The 18,585-nt window shown below is 45.2% G+C and overlaps 1 protein-coding gene across 2 annotated transcripts; it reads left to right on the plus strand.

Annotated features, from left to right (window-relative positions):
* The first annotated feature begins 12,201 nt into the window (after positions 1-12,201).
* LOC125540510 (receptor homology region, transmembrane domain- and RING domain-containing protein 1-like) lies at positions 12,202-16,747 on the plus strand. Of its 2 annotated transcripts, none has more exons than XM_048704121.1 (5): positions 12,202-12,398; positions 13,446-13,748; positions 14,176-14,400; positions 14,702-15,115; positions 15,678-16,747. In XM_048704121.1, exons 2-5 carry the CDS (start codon positions 13,607-13,609, stop codon positions 16,478-16,480), a joined length of 1,584 nt encoding a protein of 527 aa, XP_048560078.1. In that variant the 5' UTR covers positions 12,202-12,398; positions 13,446-13,606; the 3' UTR covers positions 16,481-16,747. The 2 variants fall into 2 exon arrangements, with proteins under 2 accessions (XP_048560078.1, XP_048560080.1); XM_048704123.1 differs by having other exon boundaries at positions 14,711-15,115.
* The last annotated feature ends 1,838 nt before the right edge of the window (positions 16,748-18,585 follow it).

Raw genomic sequence — 18,585 nt, forward strand, 5'->3', positions numbered from 1 at the left:
GCATGCGCGTAGTACTTTGTTTCGATAAATAATAGATTTTCGCAATAAGTATGTGAGTTCTTTATGACTAATGTTGAGTCCATGGATTATATGCACTCTCACCCTTCCACCATTGCTAGACTCTCTAGTACCGTGCAACTTTTGCCGGTACCATAAACCCACCATATACCTTCCTCGAAACAGCCACCATACCTACCTATCATGCCATTTCCATAGCCATTCCGAGATATATTGCCATGCAACTTTCCACCGTTCCGTTTACTATGACACGCTCCATCATTGTCATATTGCTTTGCATGATCATGTAGTTGACATCGTATTTGTGGCAAAGCCACCGTTCATAATTCTTCCATACATGTCACTCTTGAGTCATTGCACATCCCGGTACACCGCCGGAGGCATTCATATAGAGTCATATTTTGTTCTAAGTATTGAGTTGTAATTGTTGAGTTGTAAGTAAATAAAAGTGTGATGATCATCATTATTAGAGCATTGTCCTAGTGAGGAAAGGATGATGGAGACTGTGATTCCCCCACAAGTCGGGATGAGACTCCGGACGAAAATAAATAAATAAAAGAGGCCAAAGAAGCCCAAATAAAAAAAGAGAAAAGAGGCCATAAAAAAAGAGAAGGCCCAAAAAACAAAAAAAAAGAGAGAAAAGGAGAGAAGGGGCAATGCTACTATCCTTTTACCACACTTGTGCTTCAAAGTAGCACCATGATCTTCATGATAGAGAGTCTCCTATGTTGTCACTTTCATATACTAGTGGGAATCTTTCATTATAGAACTTCGCTTGTATATTCCAATGATGGGCTTCCTCAAAATGCCCTAGGTCTTCATGAGCAAGCGAGTTGGATGCACACCCACTAGTTTCTTTTGTTGAGCTTTCATACATTTATAGCTCTAGTGCATCCGTTGCATGGCAATCCCTACTCACTCATATTGATATCTATTGATGGGCGTCTCCATAGCCCGTTGATACGCCTAGTTGATATGAGACTATCTTCTCCTTTTTGTCTTCTCCACAACCACCATTCTATTCCACCTATAGTGCTATGTCCATGGCTCACGCTCATGTATTGCGTGAAGATTGAAAAAGTTTGAGAACATCAAAAGTATGAAACAATTGCTTGGCTTGTCATCGGGGTTGTGCATGATTTAAATATTTTGTGTGGTGAAGATAGAGCATAGCCAGACTATATGATTTTGTAGAGATAGCTTTCTTTCGCCATGTTATTTTGAGAAGACATGATTACTTGGTTAGTATGCTTGAAGTATTATTATTTTGAAGTCAATATTAAACTTTTGTCTTGAATCTTATGGATCTGAATATTCTTGCTACAATAAAGAGAAATACATGATGAATATGTTAGGTAGCATTCCACATCAAAAATTCTGTTTTTATCATTTACCTACTCGAGAACAAGCAGGAATTAAGCTTGGGGATGCTCATACGTCCCCAACGTATCTATAATTTTTGATTGTTCCATGCTATTATATTATATGTTTTGGATGTCTATGGACTTTATTAGACACTTTTATATTATTTTTGGGACTAACCTATTAACCCAGAGCCTAGTGCCAGTTTTTGTTTTTTCCTTGTTTTAGAGTATCACAGAAAAGGAAAATCAAACGGAGTCCAATTGACCTGAAACTTCACGGAACTTATTTTTGGAACGGAAGCAACCCAGAAGACTTGGGGTGTACATAAGGGAAGCAACGAGGAAGGCACGAGGCAGGGGGCACACCCACCCCCTGGGTGCGCCCTCCACCCTCGTGGGCCTCTCGTGGCTCCCCTGACGCATTTCTTCCTCCTATATATACCAATATACCCTAAAACCATCGGGGAGCACAATAGATCGGGAGTTCCACTGCCAGAAGCCTCTGTTGCCACCGAAAACCAATCTAGACCCGTTCGGCACCCTGCCGGAGGGGGAAACCCTCTCCGGTGGCCATCTTCATCATCCCGACGCTCTCCATGACGAGGAGGGAGTAGTTCTCCCTCGGGGCTAAGGGTATGTACCAGTAGCTATGTGTTTGATCTCTCTCTCTCTCTCTCGTGTTCTTGAGGTGGCACGATCTTGATGTGTCGCGAGCTTTGCTATTATATTTGGATCCTATGATGTTTCTCCCCCTCTACTCTCTTGTAATGGATTGAGTTTTCCCTTTGAAGTTATCTTATCGGATTGAGTCTTTAAGGATTTGAGAACACTTGATGTATGTCTTGCGTGGGATACCTGTGGTGACAATGTGGTATTCTATGATCCACTTGATGTATGTTTTGGTGATCAACTTGCGGGTTCCGCCCATGAACCTATGCATAGGGGTTGGCACACGTTTTTGTCTTGACTCTCCGGTAGAATCTTTGGGGCACTCTTTGAAGTTCTTTGTGTTGGTTGAATAGATGAATCTGAGATTATGTGATGCATATCGTATAATCATACCCACGGACACTTGAGGTGACATTGGAGTATCTAGGTGACATTAGGGTTTTTGTTGATTTGTGTCTTAAGGTGTTATTCTAGTACGAACTCTAGGGCTGTTTGTGACACTTATAGGAATAGCCCAACGAATTGATTGGAAAGAATAACTTTGAGGTGGTTTCGTGCCCTACCATAATCTCTTCGTTTGTTCTCCGCTATTAGTGACTTTGGAGTGACTCTTTGTTGCATGTTGAGGGATAGCTATATGATCCAATTATGTTATTATTGTTGAGAGAACTTGCACTAGTGAAAGTATGAACCCTAGGCCTTGTTTCAACGCATTGCAATACCGTTTACGCTCACTTTTACCACTTGTTACCTTGCTTTTTTATATTTTCAGATTACAAAAACCTTTATCTACCATCCATATACCACTTGTATCACCATCTCTTCGCCGAACTAGTGCACCTATACAATTTACCATTGTATTGGGTGTGTTGGGGACACAAGAGACTTTTTGTTATTTGGTTGCAGGGTTGCTTGAGAGAGACCATCTTCATCCTACGCCTCCTACGGATTGATAAACCTTAGGTCATCCACTTGAGGGAAATTTGCTATTGTCCTACAAACCTCTGCACTTGGAGGCCCAACAACGTCTACAATAAGAAGGTTGTGTAGTAGACATCACGTAGCTGGCAGGACCTTCATACTGCTTTGGAGGCATGCCGTCTTTTTCTTGCAAACGTTGCAGGTCCTCCCGTGCCTCAGGTGTATCTTTTGTCTTCCCATACACGCCCAAGAAGCCTAACAGGTTCACGCAAAGGTTCTTCGTCACGTGCATCACGTCGATTGAAGAGCATACCTCTAGCTCTTTCCAGTAGGGTAGGTCCCAAAATATAGATTTCTTCTTCCACATGGGTGCGCGTCCCTCAGTGTCATTCGGAACAGCTAGTCCGCCGGGACCCTTTCCAAAGATTACGTGTAAATCAGAGACCATATCAAGTACGTGATCACCGGTACGCATGGCGGGCTTCTTCCGGTGATCTGCCTCGCCTTTGAAATGCTTGCTTTTCTTTTGACATTGATGGTTGGTAGGGAGAAATCGACGTTGGCCCAGGTACACATTCTTCCTGCATCTGTCCAGGTATATACTTTCAGTGTCAGCTAAACAGTGCATGCATGTGTGGTATCCCTTGTTTGTCTGTCCTGAAAGGTTACTGAGAGTGGGCCAATCGTTGATGGTTACAAACAGCAACGCGTGCAGGTTAAATTCCTGCTGTTTGTGCTCATCCCACACACGTACACCATTTTCATTCCACAGCTGTAAAAGTTCTTCAACTAATGGCCTTAGGTACACATCAATGTCGTTGCCGGGTTGCTTAGGGCCTTGGATGAGAATTGGCATCATAATGAACTTCCGCTTCATGCACATCCAAGGAGGAAGGTTATACATACATAGAGTCATGGGCCAGGTGCTGTGATTGCTGCTCTGCTCCCCGAAAGGATTAATGCCATCCGCGCTTAAAGCAAACCATACGTTCCTTGGGTCACTTGCAAACTGAGCCCAGTACTTTCTCTCGATTTTTCTCCACTGCGACCCGTCAGCGGGTGCTCTCAACTTCCCGTCTTTTCTTACGGTCCTCACTGTGCCATCGCATCAACTTGGCATGCTCTTTATTTCTGAACAATCGTTTCAACCGTGGTATTATAGGAGCATACCACATCACCTTCGCAGGAACCCTCTTCCTGCGGGGCTCGCCCTCAACATCACCAGGGTCATCTCGTCTGATCTTATACCACAATGCACCGCATACCGGGTATGCGTTCAAATCCTTGTACGCACCGCGGTAGAGGATGCAGTCATTAGGGCATGCATGTATCTTCTCCACCTCCAATCCTAGAGGGCATACGACCTTCTTTGCTGCGTACGTACTGTCAGGCAATTCGTTATCCTTTGGAAGCTTCTTCTTCAATATTTTCAGTAGCTTCTCAAATCCTTTGTCAGACACAACATTCTCTGCCTTCCACTGCAGCAATTCCAGTACGGTATCGAGCTTTGTGTTGCCATCTTCGCAATTGGGATACAACCCTTTTTGTGATCCTCTAACATGCGATCGAACTTCAGCTTCTCCTTTTCATTTTCGCACTTTTCCCTTGCATCAACAATGACCCGGCGGAGATCATCATCGGGCACATCGTCTGGTTCCTCTTGATCTTCAGCTTCCTCTTGATCTTCAGCTTCCCTCGTTGCAGCATCACCGTATTCAGGGGGCACATAGTTGTCGTCGTCCTCTTATTCTTCGTTGTCTTCCATCATAACTCCTATTTATCTGTGCTTCGTCCAAACATTATAGTGTGGCATGAAACCCTTATAAAGCAGGTGGGTGTGAAGGATTTTCTTGTCAGAGTAAGACCTCGTATTCCCACATCAGGGCATGGACAACACTTGTTTGCCTCAGCCACTTCGAGAAATTTATGCACGCCCTAATGTACTCGGAGGTGTGTCTGTCACCGTACATCCATTGCCGGTTCATCTACGCGCATTATATATAATTATGTGTGTCAAAAGTAAGAAAATTAGACAAGTATCTATCTAAAGTAAGAATTTTTTCTTTCAGAAAGAAGATAAGAACAAGAGGCTCACCACGGTGGTGCCGGCGACGAGATTGGCGCGGGCGTTCGACAGCGGTGAAGACGAGGACGGGGCATGACGGACCGCTAAACCTAGACAAATCTCGGAAAAATGGAGCTCGGAGGTCGAGCTTCGAGAGGAGAAAGCTTAACTAGTGTGGCTCGGGCATTTCATCGAACACCTCACATGCATAAGAGGTGAGCTAGAGTACCCAAATGCCCTTCCTCGCTGGCCAGCAAAAAACAGAGCACTGTGGAGTGCTCTGCTCGCCGGCGATGGGGTATATATAGGCAATTCATTTTTACCAGTTCGTGGCTGGAACCGGGACTCACTACTAGGGAAAAGGCTAGCAGCAACGCGGGTTTTAGACCTATCAGTAGCGCGGGGTGGTGCGCTACTGATAAGGCGCTACAGCTAACGAATAGCAGTAGCGTGCCTCCACCCACGCTACGGCTAAATCGACTTAGTAGCAGCGAGTTCCAGGAGGAGCGCTGCTGGTAATTAGTAGTAGCGCTTCTCTCTACCCGCGCTGCTACTATTATTTCGTATTTTATTTCTTTTTTATTTTATGTTGTATTCGTACACCTTTACACAAATTTTCATACAACAGGAATTTACAAATTGTTTTTACATCATAATGAGTTCTTACATCACGGGGTGAAAGAACCGTGTGGACTAGTTTCAAGTGGACGGACATCCACTTGAAACTAATCCGCGGTTCTTTCACCCAATGATATAATAAATATCATCATCATCATATCATTAACAACTTATCATCATCATCATCATATCATTGGTCACTAGTTGTAATCACAAGTACTCCTCACATCTTCAACTCTAACACATTGTATCACATAATAAACATATTGTACCTCATAGGACCTACTACATTCTCTTAGGACCTACTATATTCTCTAAGGTAAAATAGCAAAAAACAAGATAGCCCCTCGCTCTCCATTATGGAGAATGCAGATTATCCTGTCTCCAATTCTTGCCTTTCGCTTAATGTTGCTTCCAAGAACCTCCTTACGAATGTCCAAACATTTTTCCACTCTTTGATTAGCATGTGTTCACCGGTTTCAGAAATTCGATGTGCACAGGTGAGATCCGTAGGATGACCTGTGTGTAGGTTCAGAACTTCAAGGCGACCATTGTAATACATCAGATGAGGCACACAATCCATCGGGATTTTCTGTTGAAAAACATAGTAATAACTTCATAGTTAGCAATGATGTACTAGTTTTAGAAGTATGCAAAAGATGCACGGATGTCGTAATAGTAAAATATCTTACTAGGGTATCTCCATAGAAGTTATCGTGGTTCAACACGTGCACTAGTGGCACGTATTCACCATAATTTGGAGGAGTTCGATAATAGGTATTGTAATTCTCAAAAAAGTACAATAAGCAATCAGATGATTTTTCTCTTTATAAGTTAATTCGGAGCCATCAGTGTAGTGGGTTTTGTCTACCATCTTCTGCACATTCTTTGAAGATTCAAAATAAGCTGTCAATAGAAATAAGCTGTCAACTATTTTGAAATAAACAATATAAATTAGTTAATAACTATGTTTGAGAAACTCACATTGCGGTAGAATCGGAAGTGTATCAACAAGGACCCAAATGTCCATATTGTCTTGCTCGATGTCAGGATCACCAAGATCCATGCTGACAATCATACCCTCATAAAAACCATACATTTTGCAAAGTGCCTCCCAATTTTGGCAACCAAAATGGGTTACGCTCTGAGAATTGTACAGATTTACTTCAAAATCGATATCATGATGGGTGCTTAGGTGTATTTTCTTTGTTTGAAAATTTTCATGGTCTTCAAAACCCATCCTCTCCAAGACATAGCGTCTTGCATGGCATGGGATAAGCTAGTCGAATTGTAAAAGATGAAAATTAGACGTTGAAATAGTTGAAGTCATGCTTAATTACGAAAAAAACACTTGTCGTTGTTGCGTACCGTTTCAACATCGAAGGTCTCCTCGAGCTTAATGCTGAAGCGCCGATCTTCATCCAGCTGAACGAACCTGTCGCACATACCTCGATCATCGTGGCACCAACTGCACTCCCCCGGGAGACTGTCGTCGTCCGAGTATGACATTTCCTACGTTCATAATTCAAAGATTAAACTTGTACATATTCTAGCACAAGTCATGCCAGAATTCACGAAAAAATCCGGCATGACCTTTGCTAAAAAGGGACATATCGAGCGCCTGAAATTTGCCGGAACGGAAATTAATCAACACTCCGGCAAAACATAGGCCACTCGGAGGTGTAACCAAAACATGAAATAATTGCTTAAACTAAAAAATAACACCAAATATGGCATGTTCAACTAGTTCTATTAATTCAACTAGTTCTATTAATTCAACTAGTTCTTACTAAATATAAACTTAGTATAAAAAGAAAAAACTAGTTCTTTCTAAAAATGAAGTAGTTCAACTAGTTATTAATTTACTTACTATACTAGTTCAACTAAAACTTAACTAGTTCAACTAAAACTAAACTAGTTCTATTAATTCAACTAGTTCTTACTAAATATAAACTTACTATAAATAGAAAGAAACTAGCACATCTACTACTACTAATTAACATCTAACTACTACATCTACTACTAATTAACATGTATTACTGCTAATTATACAACTAGTTTACCATCACTACTAGTAATTAATATCCACTACTTCTAAAAATCATTATCTATGAACCCTAAATTAACATCTTACTACTACTAAAATCATCTACTAACTAAGCAAAGAGAGAGGGGGTTGGGGAGGGGGCTTACAGAGGGAGAGACGGTGGCGGGGAGGTGCTCGGCGACGGAGGGGCGGCGAGGGCGGGCTCGGGCGGCGGCGGTGAGGTCGAGGGCGGCGACAGTGTGGTCGAGAGCGGCGGCGGTGAGGTTGAGGGCGGGCGGCGGCGGCGGCGGTGAAGGCGCAGGCGCGCTCGGGCTCGGGCGGCGGCGACAGGGAGTAGGGGAATAGGTCGGTGGGGGGGAAAGGAGGACTTAGCGAAATTTTGATGCGGGGGGTGGTTAACTCGAACTAGCAGTAGCGCACGTACAGAAAATGCGCTATAGCTAACTTATCTACAGCGCGTTTTAGGGAAAACCGCTACTGCTAATGGAAGCAGTTATTTCTTTTGTTTAGTAGAAACATCAAAAATATACATTGGTCATCATTGATCTTTTTGTGTATAATCTAAATAGTCAACATGAATCCTCACTGTACCTGTATAGGTACAGGCGAGGATTCAAATTGCAACCACAAATCATACACATATAGTTCAATGAAGACCAAGTGCTCGAGATAGGTTGAGAAGCAACATATTTAAGGTGGTAAACACCTTGTTCGCTTAGCAGTATGGGACTAAACTTAATTAGTTGCGGTCATACTTAGCAGCAGCGAGTTTTGAGCAAAACCGCTGCTACTAATTTCTTTAGCAGTAGCGCGTCCACGGGAAGGGCGCTACTACTATATCTAGCCTGGAGGCAACACCGTGGCAATTATAGTAGTAGCGCTCTTTTCACCTAGAGCGCTACTACTACTCAGTCATTAGCAGCGCTTTTTTCTAAAGCTCGTTGTTGCTAATTAGCAGTAGCGTCTGTTTTTAGACCGCGCTGCTGCTAAGATTCTGCGTATAAGGTTTTCCCTAGTAGTGACTAAAGGCCATCCTTCTGTCCCGGTTCCTGCCACGAACTGGGACCAATGGTTGTGGGCCAGGAGCGAGGCCCATTGGTCCCGGTTCGTGCCAAGAACCGGGAAAAATGGGCCCAGACGAACCGTGACCAATGGCCATGAGGCCCCGGCCGGCCCCCTGGGCTCATGAATCGGGACAAATGCATCCATTGGTCCCGGTTCGTGGCAGAACCGGGACTAATGGGCTGGCGAGGCCCGAACGAAAGCCCCTTTTTCTACCAGTGAAAGGCAAAGCCCATCCCCTTCCCCCTAAACATATGCCTAGAGAGAAAAATGCCCGCTCTATGTGTTGGGGAACGTAGCAGAAATTCAAAATTTTCCTACGTGTCACCAAGATCTATCTATGGAGAGACCAGCAATGAGGGGAAGGAGAGTGCATCTACATACCCTTGTAGATCGCTAAGCGGAAGCGTTCAAGAGAACGGGGTTGAAGGAGTGTGTAGACCCTAGATAGATCCTTAAGTGTGTAGACCCTACGGGTTCGGGAGACATGCAGACATGACCGAGACGTTCTCCGGTCAATAACCAACAGCGGGATCTGGATACTCATGTTGGCTCCCACATGTTCCACGATGATCTCATCGGATGAACCACGATGTCGAGGACTTAATCAATCCCGTATACAATTCCCTTTGTCTAGCGGTACGATACTTGCCCGAGATTCGATCGTCGGTATCCCGATACCTTGTTCAATCTCGTTACCGGCAAGTCTCTTTACTCCTTCCGTAACACATCATCCCGTGATCAACTCCTTGATCACATTGTGCACATTATGATGATGTCCTACCGAGTGGGCCCAGAGATACCTCTCCGTTTACACGGAGTGACAAATCCCAGTCTCAATTCGTGCCAACCCAACAGACACTTTCGGAGATACCCGTAGTGTACCTTTATAGCCACCCAGTTACGTTGTGACGTTTGGCACACCCAAAGCATTCCTACGGTATCCGGGAGTTGCATAATCTCATGGTCTAAGGAAATGATACTTGACATTAGAAAAGCTTTAGCATACGAACTACACGATATTTGTGCTAGGCTTAGGATTGGGTCTTGTCCATCACATCATTCTCCTAATGATGTGATCCCGTTATCAACGACATCCAATGTCCATGGTCAGGAAACCGTAACCATCTATTGATCAACGAGCTAGTCAACTAGAGGTTTACTAGGGACATGGTGTTGTCTATGTATCCACACATGTATCTGAGTTTCCTATCAATACAATTATAGCATGGATAATAAACGATTATCATGAACAAGGAAATATAATAATAATCAATTTATTATTGCCTCTAGGGCATATTTCCAACACTATGAGCTTCCCCAAAGCTGGGCAAAATGTCTGAGTTGTCCAAACCCTCCCAAAGTCGGTCCATATAGAGGGGTGAAATAGAGTTGTCCGTACATGCCCGCCATGACGGCAACACACTTGGCCCATCCCAAACCCAACAACCCCCATGTTCGGCCCTCACAATCTCTCTCTACTATATCATTTGCTTAACACTCCCCCAAACCCTAGCTTCAATTCGCCCACCATCTGTCGTCTACATGGATAGCACCGATCTGCCAACACAAGGGGCACCATGTCGGTTGGGAGCTCCTGGCGATAGGGGGCGATGAGGAGCTCACGCTCCACCGTCTGATGGTGGACACTAGAGGCCACTTGACATATGTCAAATCCCTATCACCCCAATGTTGGTTCAGTAGCTGCACGCCGTTCCTGTCACCCCGGCACAAGCAGTGAAAGTGGACCATTCTCGGCACCCAGGCGCTGAGTGATAACCTAGCGTCCCCATTGTGGCATGAGTCAAGTGGCAGCGCTCCGTCCCCGGCAGCTCGACACTGGTGGAGTAGCGACAATTAATTAATGCGTCTAGCTCGTTCGACACTCCAGCACGGAGCGTCCCTATCTATGTATGATGCCCATGAAAGATGCATGAAAATGGGGGAGGATAAATGGTGTATGTTGTTAGAGTGGAGAATTTATTTTGGCACAAACCAATGCTTACTGTGGACATATGGGGTGGCAATTTGATGGTTACCCTTTGATATGCCCTTATATCCATATGATTCGTTGTTTTCTTTGGCCGACTCTTTTTGTGTGAAAAGGATCAGATCTATTATAAAGATTCACCGGAAGTACAAAGCACCGCTCAAACATAATAAAAATTACATCGAGGCCCATTGTCGCTGCCAGAACGAACCGCCGACGCACCGCTGTCGCCGCTCCCATACCGGAGCTGGCCTGACCTTGTCGATGAAAATCGGGAAGTCTTCTTGCACGTGCCCCTAAGGACCAGCGCCCTGAAGTAGTAATCGTCGCCTATGAATCCCTGAATTGATCTAAAGAACCTAACACTAAATATCGCCATTGCGTACGCACGGCGAGATATCCTAACCTTGCTTCCCCAAGGAGCTGGCAGGAGTCGAAGCCGGAGCTCCTTCTAATCCATCCCCACGGACAAACTTGAGGAGGACCAGAGCTAGGAAGACCGACTCGAAGAAGGAGTGTCGACATCCGTCCAAACGCCGCCCATGCAAGGACTAAAGCCCTACCTATCTACTAGTGAAGTCAAGACACCAGTATTTTCCTCCCCGCCACCGGCCGCCGGAGCGGCAGGCGGAGGGGAGGCGAGTCCACACGCTCGCCGGCGAAGATTGAGGGGAAGAAGACTTTCCCAAGTCGCCTTGGGACAGAGAAATTACTCTACTACATGACTTTTAATCTTATATACTCTACGAACAACGTTACTCAAAAAAAAAAAAACACTACGAACAACAGCCGATCTGGCCCCCATGCACTAAACCAGATGCTAACCATGGTTTTGAGTCGAGGTTAGGTATCACTAACACCAGTCTAATCATTAATTAATAATAAGCCACCATACCACGCTACAAATACAGGTAGGTTCCTTGTCCTTTTCATTCCCAAGGACAAAAGAAATAAGTACGCTCCTGATGCATGCCCATTCGACGGTCGAGGGCCACTTGGACTAATCTTAGATCACTAGGCGTCAAAATCACACCCCAACTGAACTCAATGAATGATGGATGGATGGATGTCCCCTCCAGCCTCAGAGCATATCCATTCGCACCATTCTCCGCATCCATCCGCTTCATCATAACAGAAAAAAAGCAACTTTCCTCTCCTATCAGAAAAGAAGATAATTTGCTAAAAAAATCTTTCTACATAGCACTTTCTGCCGGATACAGCTGTTTGAGTTTCAACTAATTTCGGACAGAGGGAGTAGAAAAGAAGAGGTAGCGTAAATGGTGTTTCTGTCTTGATTAGGGTACTACTCCAGCAAAAACAATTCCGGCGTCATTTTCTGTCGGAGGAACAAGACACACATTTTTTTTTAAAAAGAAATAGAGAAGTTAAAAATCATATCTTTTTTCTACCAGAAAAAAGAAGAGGGTCTTCATTTTTCTGCAGGCTGGTCAAGTACGGATAGGCTCCCTCCCCTCCCCTGCCCTGTCCACCTCCCCCCCTCCCCACTGCCCGCGGCGCCTCGGCTCGATCCCCCGGCCCCTGCCCGCCGCCGCCGCCGCCGATCCCGGCCCTCCTCCGCCACCCCGCACTTCACACATGATGGAAGCCGACGTCGCCATTGCCACCCCCGTGCTCCGCCCTCAGGTATCCCATCCATCCATCCCATCCGCGCCGATTCCCCTTTCACATCTCCCCTCCGGTGCCCGTTCCCCCTTTTCCTTTTCGGGTCAAGCCCTGTCAAAGATTCGTTCTTGCCTCGTCAATTCCATCCCCTTTTAGATTATAAAGATTTAGTCTTGCGGCGGCGATTCGAGTTGCGTGCGCTGACTATTTGACGGACGGCGGCGACCGCTGTGAAAGGCAGATTCGCTTCCGTCGTTGGGTTTCCAGTGGTGTTGAGCTGGATTGCAGTGGTGGTGATGATTTAGATGCCGACTTGAGAGCATATCCAGCTCCTCGCTGATCTTTTAGTGTTGTGGCCAGATTTGATTGGCCTTTCCATCCCCAAGCCACCCGCCGGATGCATATGCCCACATCATACTCGCTAAATCCGGTATGCTGGTGATTCGGTTCTGCTTGTCGGGATACGAGGTTTCGGAGTGCCGGAAGCTTGGAATGAACCAGACAGGATAGTATATTCCAGTTGAATGAAACAGGTGGAATTATGCGTGAAACGGTCGGTCGGCGGAACTTTTATTCCTGTTTGCTTGGCGGTGATGAAAAGTACCGGTCGTTTTGGCGGAATGTGATAAGCCTGGTTACTAGTAGTGCTAATCTCACTCACCACGTAATCAGTTGAGGAAATTGCTGAAGATTTGGAGTTCTAGGCACCGTAAACTTATTTTTGACTTATTTGTGTATAACGTTGGAGAGGTCTTGTTATTGGAAATTTATTGTTGGCTGTGCACTTGCCATTTTAATTGTGTTTATGGAAAAGGAAAATACCTGTGAAATGCCTCTACTGATTCCTTAAATAAAAAGGTCTTCACTGTAGAATAATTTTGGCGGATTTACAGATTCTGTTTGTTGTCGTATTTGCGATCTGTTACCTTTTAAAGTATGTAATTATTTAGAACCTGTGGGCGCAAAGTCTGGAATTCTCTATGTTCCGTGTAGAAGTCCTGCTCCTTTTGGCTTAATGTGAGTGATAAAACGCCAAATGAATCTCAACATTGCCGGCTTCCATTGCAGGAATTGTAGCTGATTGGATGCTTTCGAGCTGCAGATTCAGAGCACATAGTGGTCGTCGTGTGCTCGCGGAGACGTGGGTTTGAAGCATTGAAGTGTTAGGTGGCTTTTTCATTGTGTAGCTTAACCTGTAAAACAAGTTGGGTTTGTCAGGAGCTGATAAGATGAAGAGCATTCGAGGAGCACTGTTATCTCCTTTCTGTCTCTGTGCAGTGGTATGCCTCATGGCTCAGATAGGAGCTGCCAATGTAGTTCTGATGGGGAATAATCTTACTTTATCATTTGATGATGTTGAGGCAAACTTTTGTAAGTTCTCGATATCTTACAATCATCTAGCAAATTCTACTATTTGGCTGTCGCTACATTTGTTTGCATGCTTCTCCTGTTCTCAACCTACTGCTTATGGCATATTTAGGTGTAATGTCTGGCTGCATACTTCTTGGCTGCGATTTTGATTTATGGTGGCACGCAAAATATGTTGCAATAATCCTATTATGTTATTCCATCCATGCCCTGCCAACTATCTTAAAAACATTAAGCTTGATTGTTATTTCGTTGATTGTGCCATGTACTCATGGTGCATTGGCATTATAAGTTGTTCTCTTCTATTTGCACTTTAATGTGGAGTCTGCAACTCTGCATTATGTTATCTACTTTGCACTTTTCTGTGGAGTCTGCAACTCTGCATCATGTTATCTGAAGGACTCATTATGCCATTTAAATTTGTTTGCAGCTCCGGCAGTAAAAGGGTCAGGCGTTAATGGCTTAGTTTATACTGCTGAACCTTTGAATGCCTGCAGTGCATTGACAATCAAGGCAGTCGAGGGTCCACCATCTCCATTTGCACTGGTTATAAGAGGTGGCTGCACATTTGATGAGAAAGTGAAAAACGTGCAGGATGCTGGATTCAAAGCTGCAATAGTGTATGACAACGAGAATAGTGGAGTTCTGGTTTCAAGTAATGTACTTTGTCCCTCTCACTTGTTCTCCTTTATTTCCTTTCTATTTGGCACCCGTTCATGTCCTGTAGATGACCACATATTGAGTAGAGATGGAACAGACTGAGATGCACAGAAAATGCTTTCAGATCTGTTCTCCATAATGATGAAGCTGAAATACTTATGCAGATTATTAAAAGCTAGAAATAGCTGTAGATGTTGATATGATTTTGGGAACTATTCCTACATCTGTGGTTTTCGCTATTTTGTTTTAGTATTGTTCAGATCATATATTTTCTGCACTTTCTAACTGAGAAGTAGGTGTAACAGTGGCTGGAAGCTCAAGCGGTATTCATATATACGCCGTGTTCATCTCGAAGGTCTCAGGGGAGGTGCTGAAGAAATTTTCTGGCCGTACTGATGTGGAGGTGTGGATAATACCAACATTCGAGAACTCGGCCTGGTCGATCATGGCGATTTCATTCATATCACTGCTTGCCATGTCTGCTGTTTTAGCTACCTGTTTCTTTGTGAGAAGACATCGAATAAGGCGGGACCGGCCTAGAAATCTAGATTCCCGAGAATTCCATGGGATGAGCAGTCAATTAGTTAAGGCAATGCCAAGCCTTATTTTCACCAAAGTGCAAGAGGACAACTGCACGTCGTCGATGTGTGCCATTTGCTTGGAGGATTACACTGTCGGAGAACAGATAAGAGTGCTGCCCTGCCGTCACAGTATGTCTCGCAAACTCTCTGTCTTCTAAAAACTAGTACCTTGCATATTTGATCCTTTGCCATCCCATAGTATTTTAGGCAAAACTAGTCACCTCTATTTGCTGTACTTCTTCGACCTTCGAATTTGGTATTCAAAATAATGTTCTGTGCTAGTTTTTGAATCTGTTGGCATGATGACAGTGTCTGTGTGATAAAATTTACTCCTTCTGTATCAAAATGTAAGATGTTTTTTTGGTTTTGCGTAGGGCATAAAAAACATCTTATATTTTGTTACGGAGGGAGTACTTAAGTAGTCTGTGCATTTATTTTCATGTAGTTAGAACTTGAAAAATCCTTAAGAACATTAGAATATAAAATACTGGTACTGCACTGTAAATTTCCTTGTAACAACGTGTGTGTAAATTCATTTCTGTCAAAATCATTAACACTGTAAATTTACCAGAAAGAAAGTACTACAAATCGAACCAATTGGACAACTCTCCTTTTATACAATCAGCTTATCTGTATCGGTAATTTTTTTCCTAAGGCAGCGGTCTGATATTTTGCTTGAATTGCCTTGCAGAGTTCCATGCAGCCTGTGTGGACATGTGGCTCACATCCTGGAGATCATTCTGCCCCGTATGCAAGCGAGACGCAGGTGCTGGAATGACAGGCCCTCCTGCCTCGGAGACCACCCCATTGTTTGCTTCCGCGGTTCACCTGCCTTCTCCGTCATCCTCATTTCGGTCGAGCGTGGGAGCATCCCCTCCCAGACCAATAAGCCGGCGTCCTTCATCGCAGTCCATATCTCGGGTCTACTCTGCTTCCGGCACCCCGCACTCTCTCAACACCCAAAGACCTTTCAGAAACTCATTGGCCATGAGCATAAGCAGAAGCAGCGCAGACCTCGCAAACATGTCTTCGCCCTACCTCCGCACCTCACTCCTCCGCGGAGGCTCCACACACTCCCTGGTCGGCAACCACCTGTCTCCACCAGTCAACATAAGTTATGCTTATGCCCCACCGCAGATGTACAATTCCGGCTACGCTTCGCCCAGCCCGCACGCCGGTTCTTCATACATCTCCAATTCGGGGTATGGATCGTCGTCGGGCTACTACCTGGGCTCGTCCAGCCAGCACCGGTCTTCGGCGTACCTGAGGCGCTGCGGGGAGTCGGGGCCGAGCCTGGCCACCATGGCCCCTCAGTCGCCACAGCAGCAACAGTCCCTGCTGCTGCGCCATGGCGGCGACTCAGACGCGAGCCTGAACCTGGCAGGCGCGTCGTCGGCCCAGTCCTTCCGACAGTCCTACCTGCGGCACTGCGGCGATTCAGACGCGAGCCTGTCCGCCATGGCTTCGTCAGGGCAGTCGTTGCCGGGATGCTGATTTTGGCGAGTCGAAGCTCGCTCTGAACTCTTCTTTGTTGTGCGCGAAAGAGACGGCGTGGCTTGTGAATACATCCAGGGCGGCGTGAAACTGTAACATAGGCAATTGGTTGCCTGAAGAGTGAGCCAGTGAGGGAGAGAGAATTGCATAGATTTGTTCTGGATTTTTTTTGTTGTGTTTCTAGTCATTGTGTGGATTTATTTTCCGCGCATATGGATGTACATTACAGGTATATAAGACAGCATGGGGGATGATGTTTTTGAGCTTTGTCTTCATGGTTATGGAAGTGGAAGTAATGGTAAAGTTGGTTTTAGATGCATCAGTCCTGGCGTATGTATATGATCCTGTCTGATCACTGCTCTCTGTCCGGTTTACGGGGCTCATTTATCTAGTCTTGAATCAAACTTATTTAAGTTTGACCAAATTTATCGAGAAACATGTGTAAACTTAGTTAACTTTGGCCAAGATTTATCATGAAGCGTGTGATGTCAAGCCTGGATGAAAGCCTGGGGATAAACCTCCAAAACATATAATCTCCTAATGTCAACATATATATTTAGGGTTGCTTTTGTAAGTGGATTCAGTCTACCAGCACAACCCTTAAATTTACGGAAATCTTATCTGCCTGGCGTTTGCTGGGAGAGGTGGCATCTTGAACATTAGAAGACAGTTTTGAGCCTCCATCTTAGAAAATGTCATGTTGTTCCGAAGAAACTGTCATCCAACACACAACCAAAAATGCCATCAAAACGTCTGCAAATGCCACCCCTCCTAGCGAACGTTTGTCAGTTAAAGGGGTCCTATATTTTATATATTCAAATGGTTGCAACTTGAAGGAAAAGCGTAAGTGCAACGATATACTAATCCGTGGACCCTTGTGTTTGTTCGTTGGAGATAGCAACTAATCAGGCAAACACAGACACTAGGTATGTTATGTGACTGATAATGATAGTGTAGTCATGCTCACAGGTTTCGTGAAAAAATGGTTCTCTTTAAACCATCACATTTGCTATTTGTCAGGCAACTGAAGTAGTTTTTGGATCGCGCCTGAGGTTGTGAGAGACGGGACGCCGGGGTCCATCATGGCGTCGGTGGGTTCTATATAAAGATATGGACGAGGGCGATGGTAACCATGACGGATGCGTCGGTTCAAGCAGTGATCGGACCGGCCGGCCGTACAGGGTTGGGTGGTCGCGTGGGCTCTAATGGTTTTAGAGCAAATCAACTAGTTTGAAATATTTTTCTAGTTGACTGAAGACGGTCCTAAATCATAGTACTACCCGAGAACTAACTTTTCAGGCTATCGTATGAACAATGCCGACCATTTTTTTTCCAGTTTTCATGGATCTCTCTGAGGAAGTAGCGGAAGCATGAAATGCTATACACGAATGAGATTCCTATAAAAAAGATAGGGAAAGCTCATTTTTGTCAAATGGGGCTAGAAAGCATAGAACCCGTGTTAAATCAACCGGTGAATTCAGAATCAAAGTGAGGGGAACACGATATATCAATCATCACATGGAAGATAGAGAATCCAATCCAAAAATGACGAAATTTTCAACAAAAAAATAGAAAGATAGGCTGAAAAATCGATAGCTACAGCAGGCTGAAATTTTAGACTAGAGACAAGATTCAATGATGAGTAGGGTGAGCCGAATGGCCGTCGTAGCTCACCTTCTCTGCCGGCGCCTTCCTCTTGGCTCGCCGTCGCCGGCCGCAGCGCCCACCCCTCGCCCCTCCACGCCTCCTAATCCTCCTCCTCGTTCCCGGCCGCCGTACCGAGCTCCCAATCCCCATCTGCCCTGCCAGCGCCGTCCTCTGCTTCGGCCATGATGATGCCTGCCACCTGTTCGACAGTTTGCCTTGCGCGCTCTCTGCCTTCTCTCGCCGTCGGCGGGCTTCCCAGCTCTGCTCTGGTGCGGCTGCTTAGCGTTCTTTGGGCTCTGCACAAGTTGGAGCGCCTCACTGGATTGGATGTCTTCCCCGCCAACCCGTCTTTCTGAATTCTTCAGCGCCTGCCTCTGCTTCGGCCAGGGTGCTGCACGCCGCATGTTCGACCTTTGGTCATGCGCCGTCCCCACCTTCTCTCAGCATTGCTCTGCTCC

The sequence above is a fragment of the Triticum urartu genome, chromosome 2 (genome assembly GCF_003073215.2).
Source record: "Triticum urartu cultivar G1812 chromosome 2, Tu2.1, whole genome shotgun sequence".
Taxonomy (NCBI): domain Eukaryota; kingdom Viridiplantae; phylum Streptophyta; class Magnoliopsida; order Poales; family Poaceae; genus Triticum; species Triticum urartu.

Coding starts and splice junctions, on each gene's coding strand:
- LOC125540510 (XM_048704121.1), top strand. CDS start 13,607: ATGAAGAGCATTCGAGGAGCACTGTTATCTCCTTTCTGTCTCTGTGCA. Junction 13,749..14,175: donor TGATGTTGAGGCAAACTTTT/GTAAGTTCTCGA, acceptor ATTTGTTTGCAG/CTCCGGCAGTAAAAGGGTCA. Junction 14,401..14,701: donor TAGTGGAGTTCTGGTTTCAA/GTAATGTACTTT, acceptor ACTGAGAAGTAG/GTGTAACAGTGGCTGGAAGC.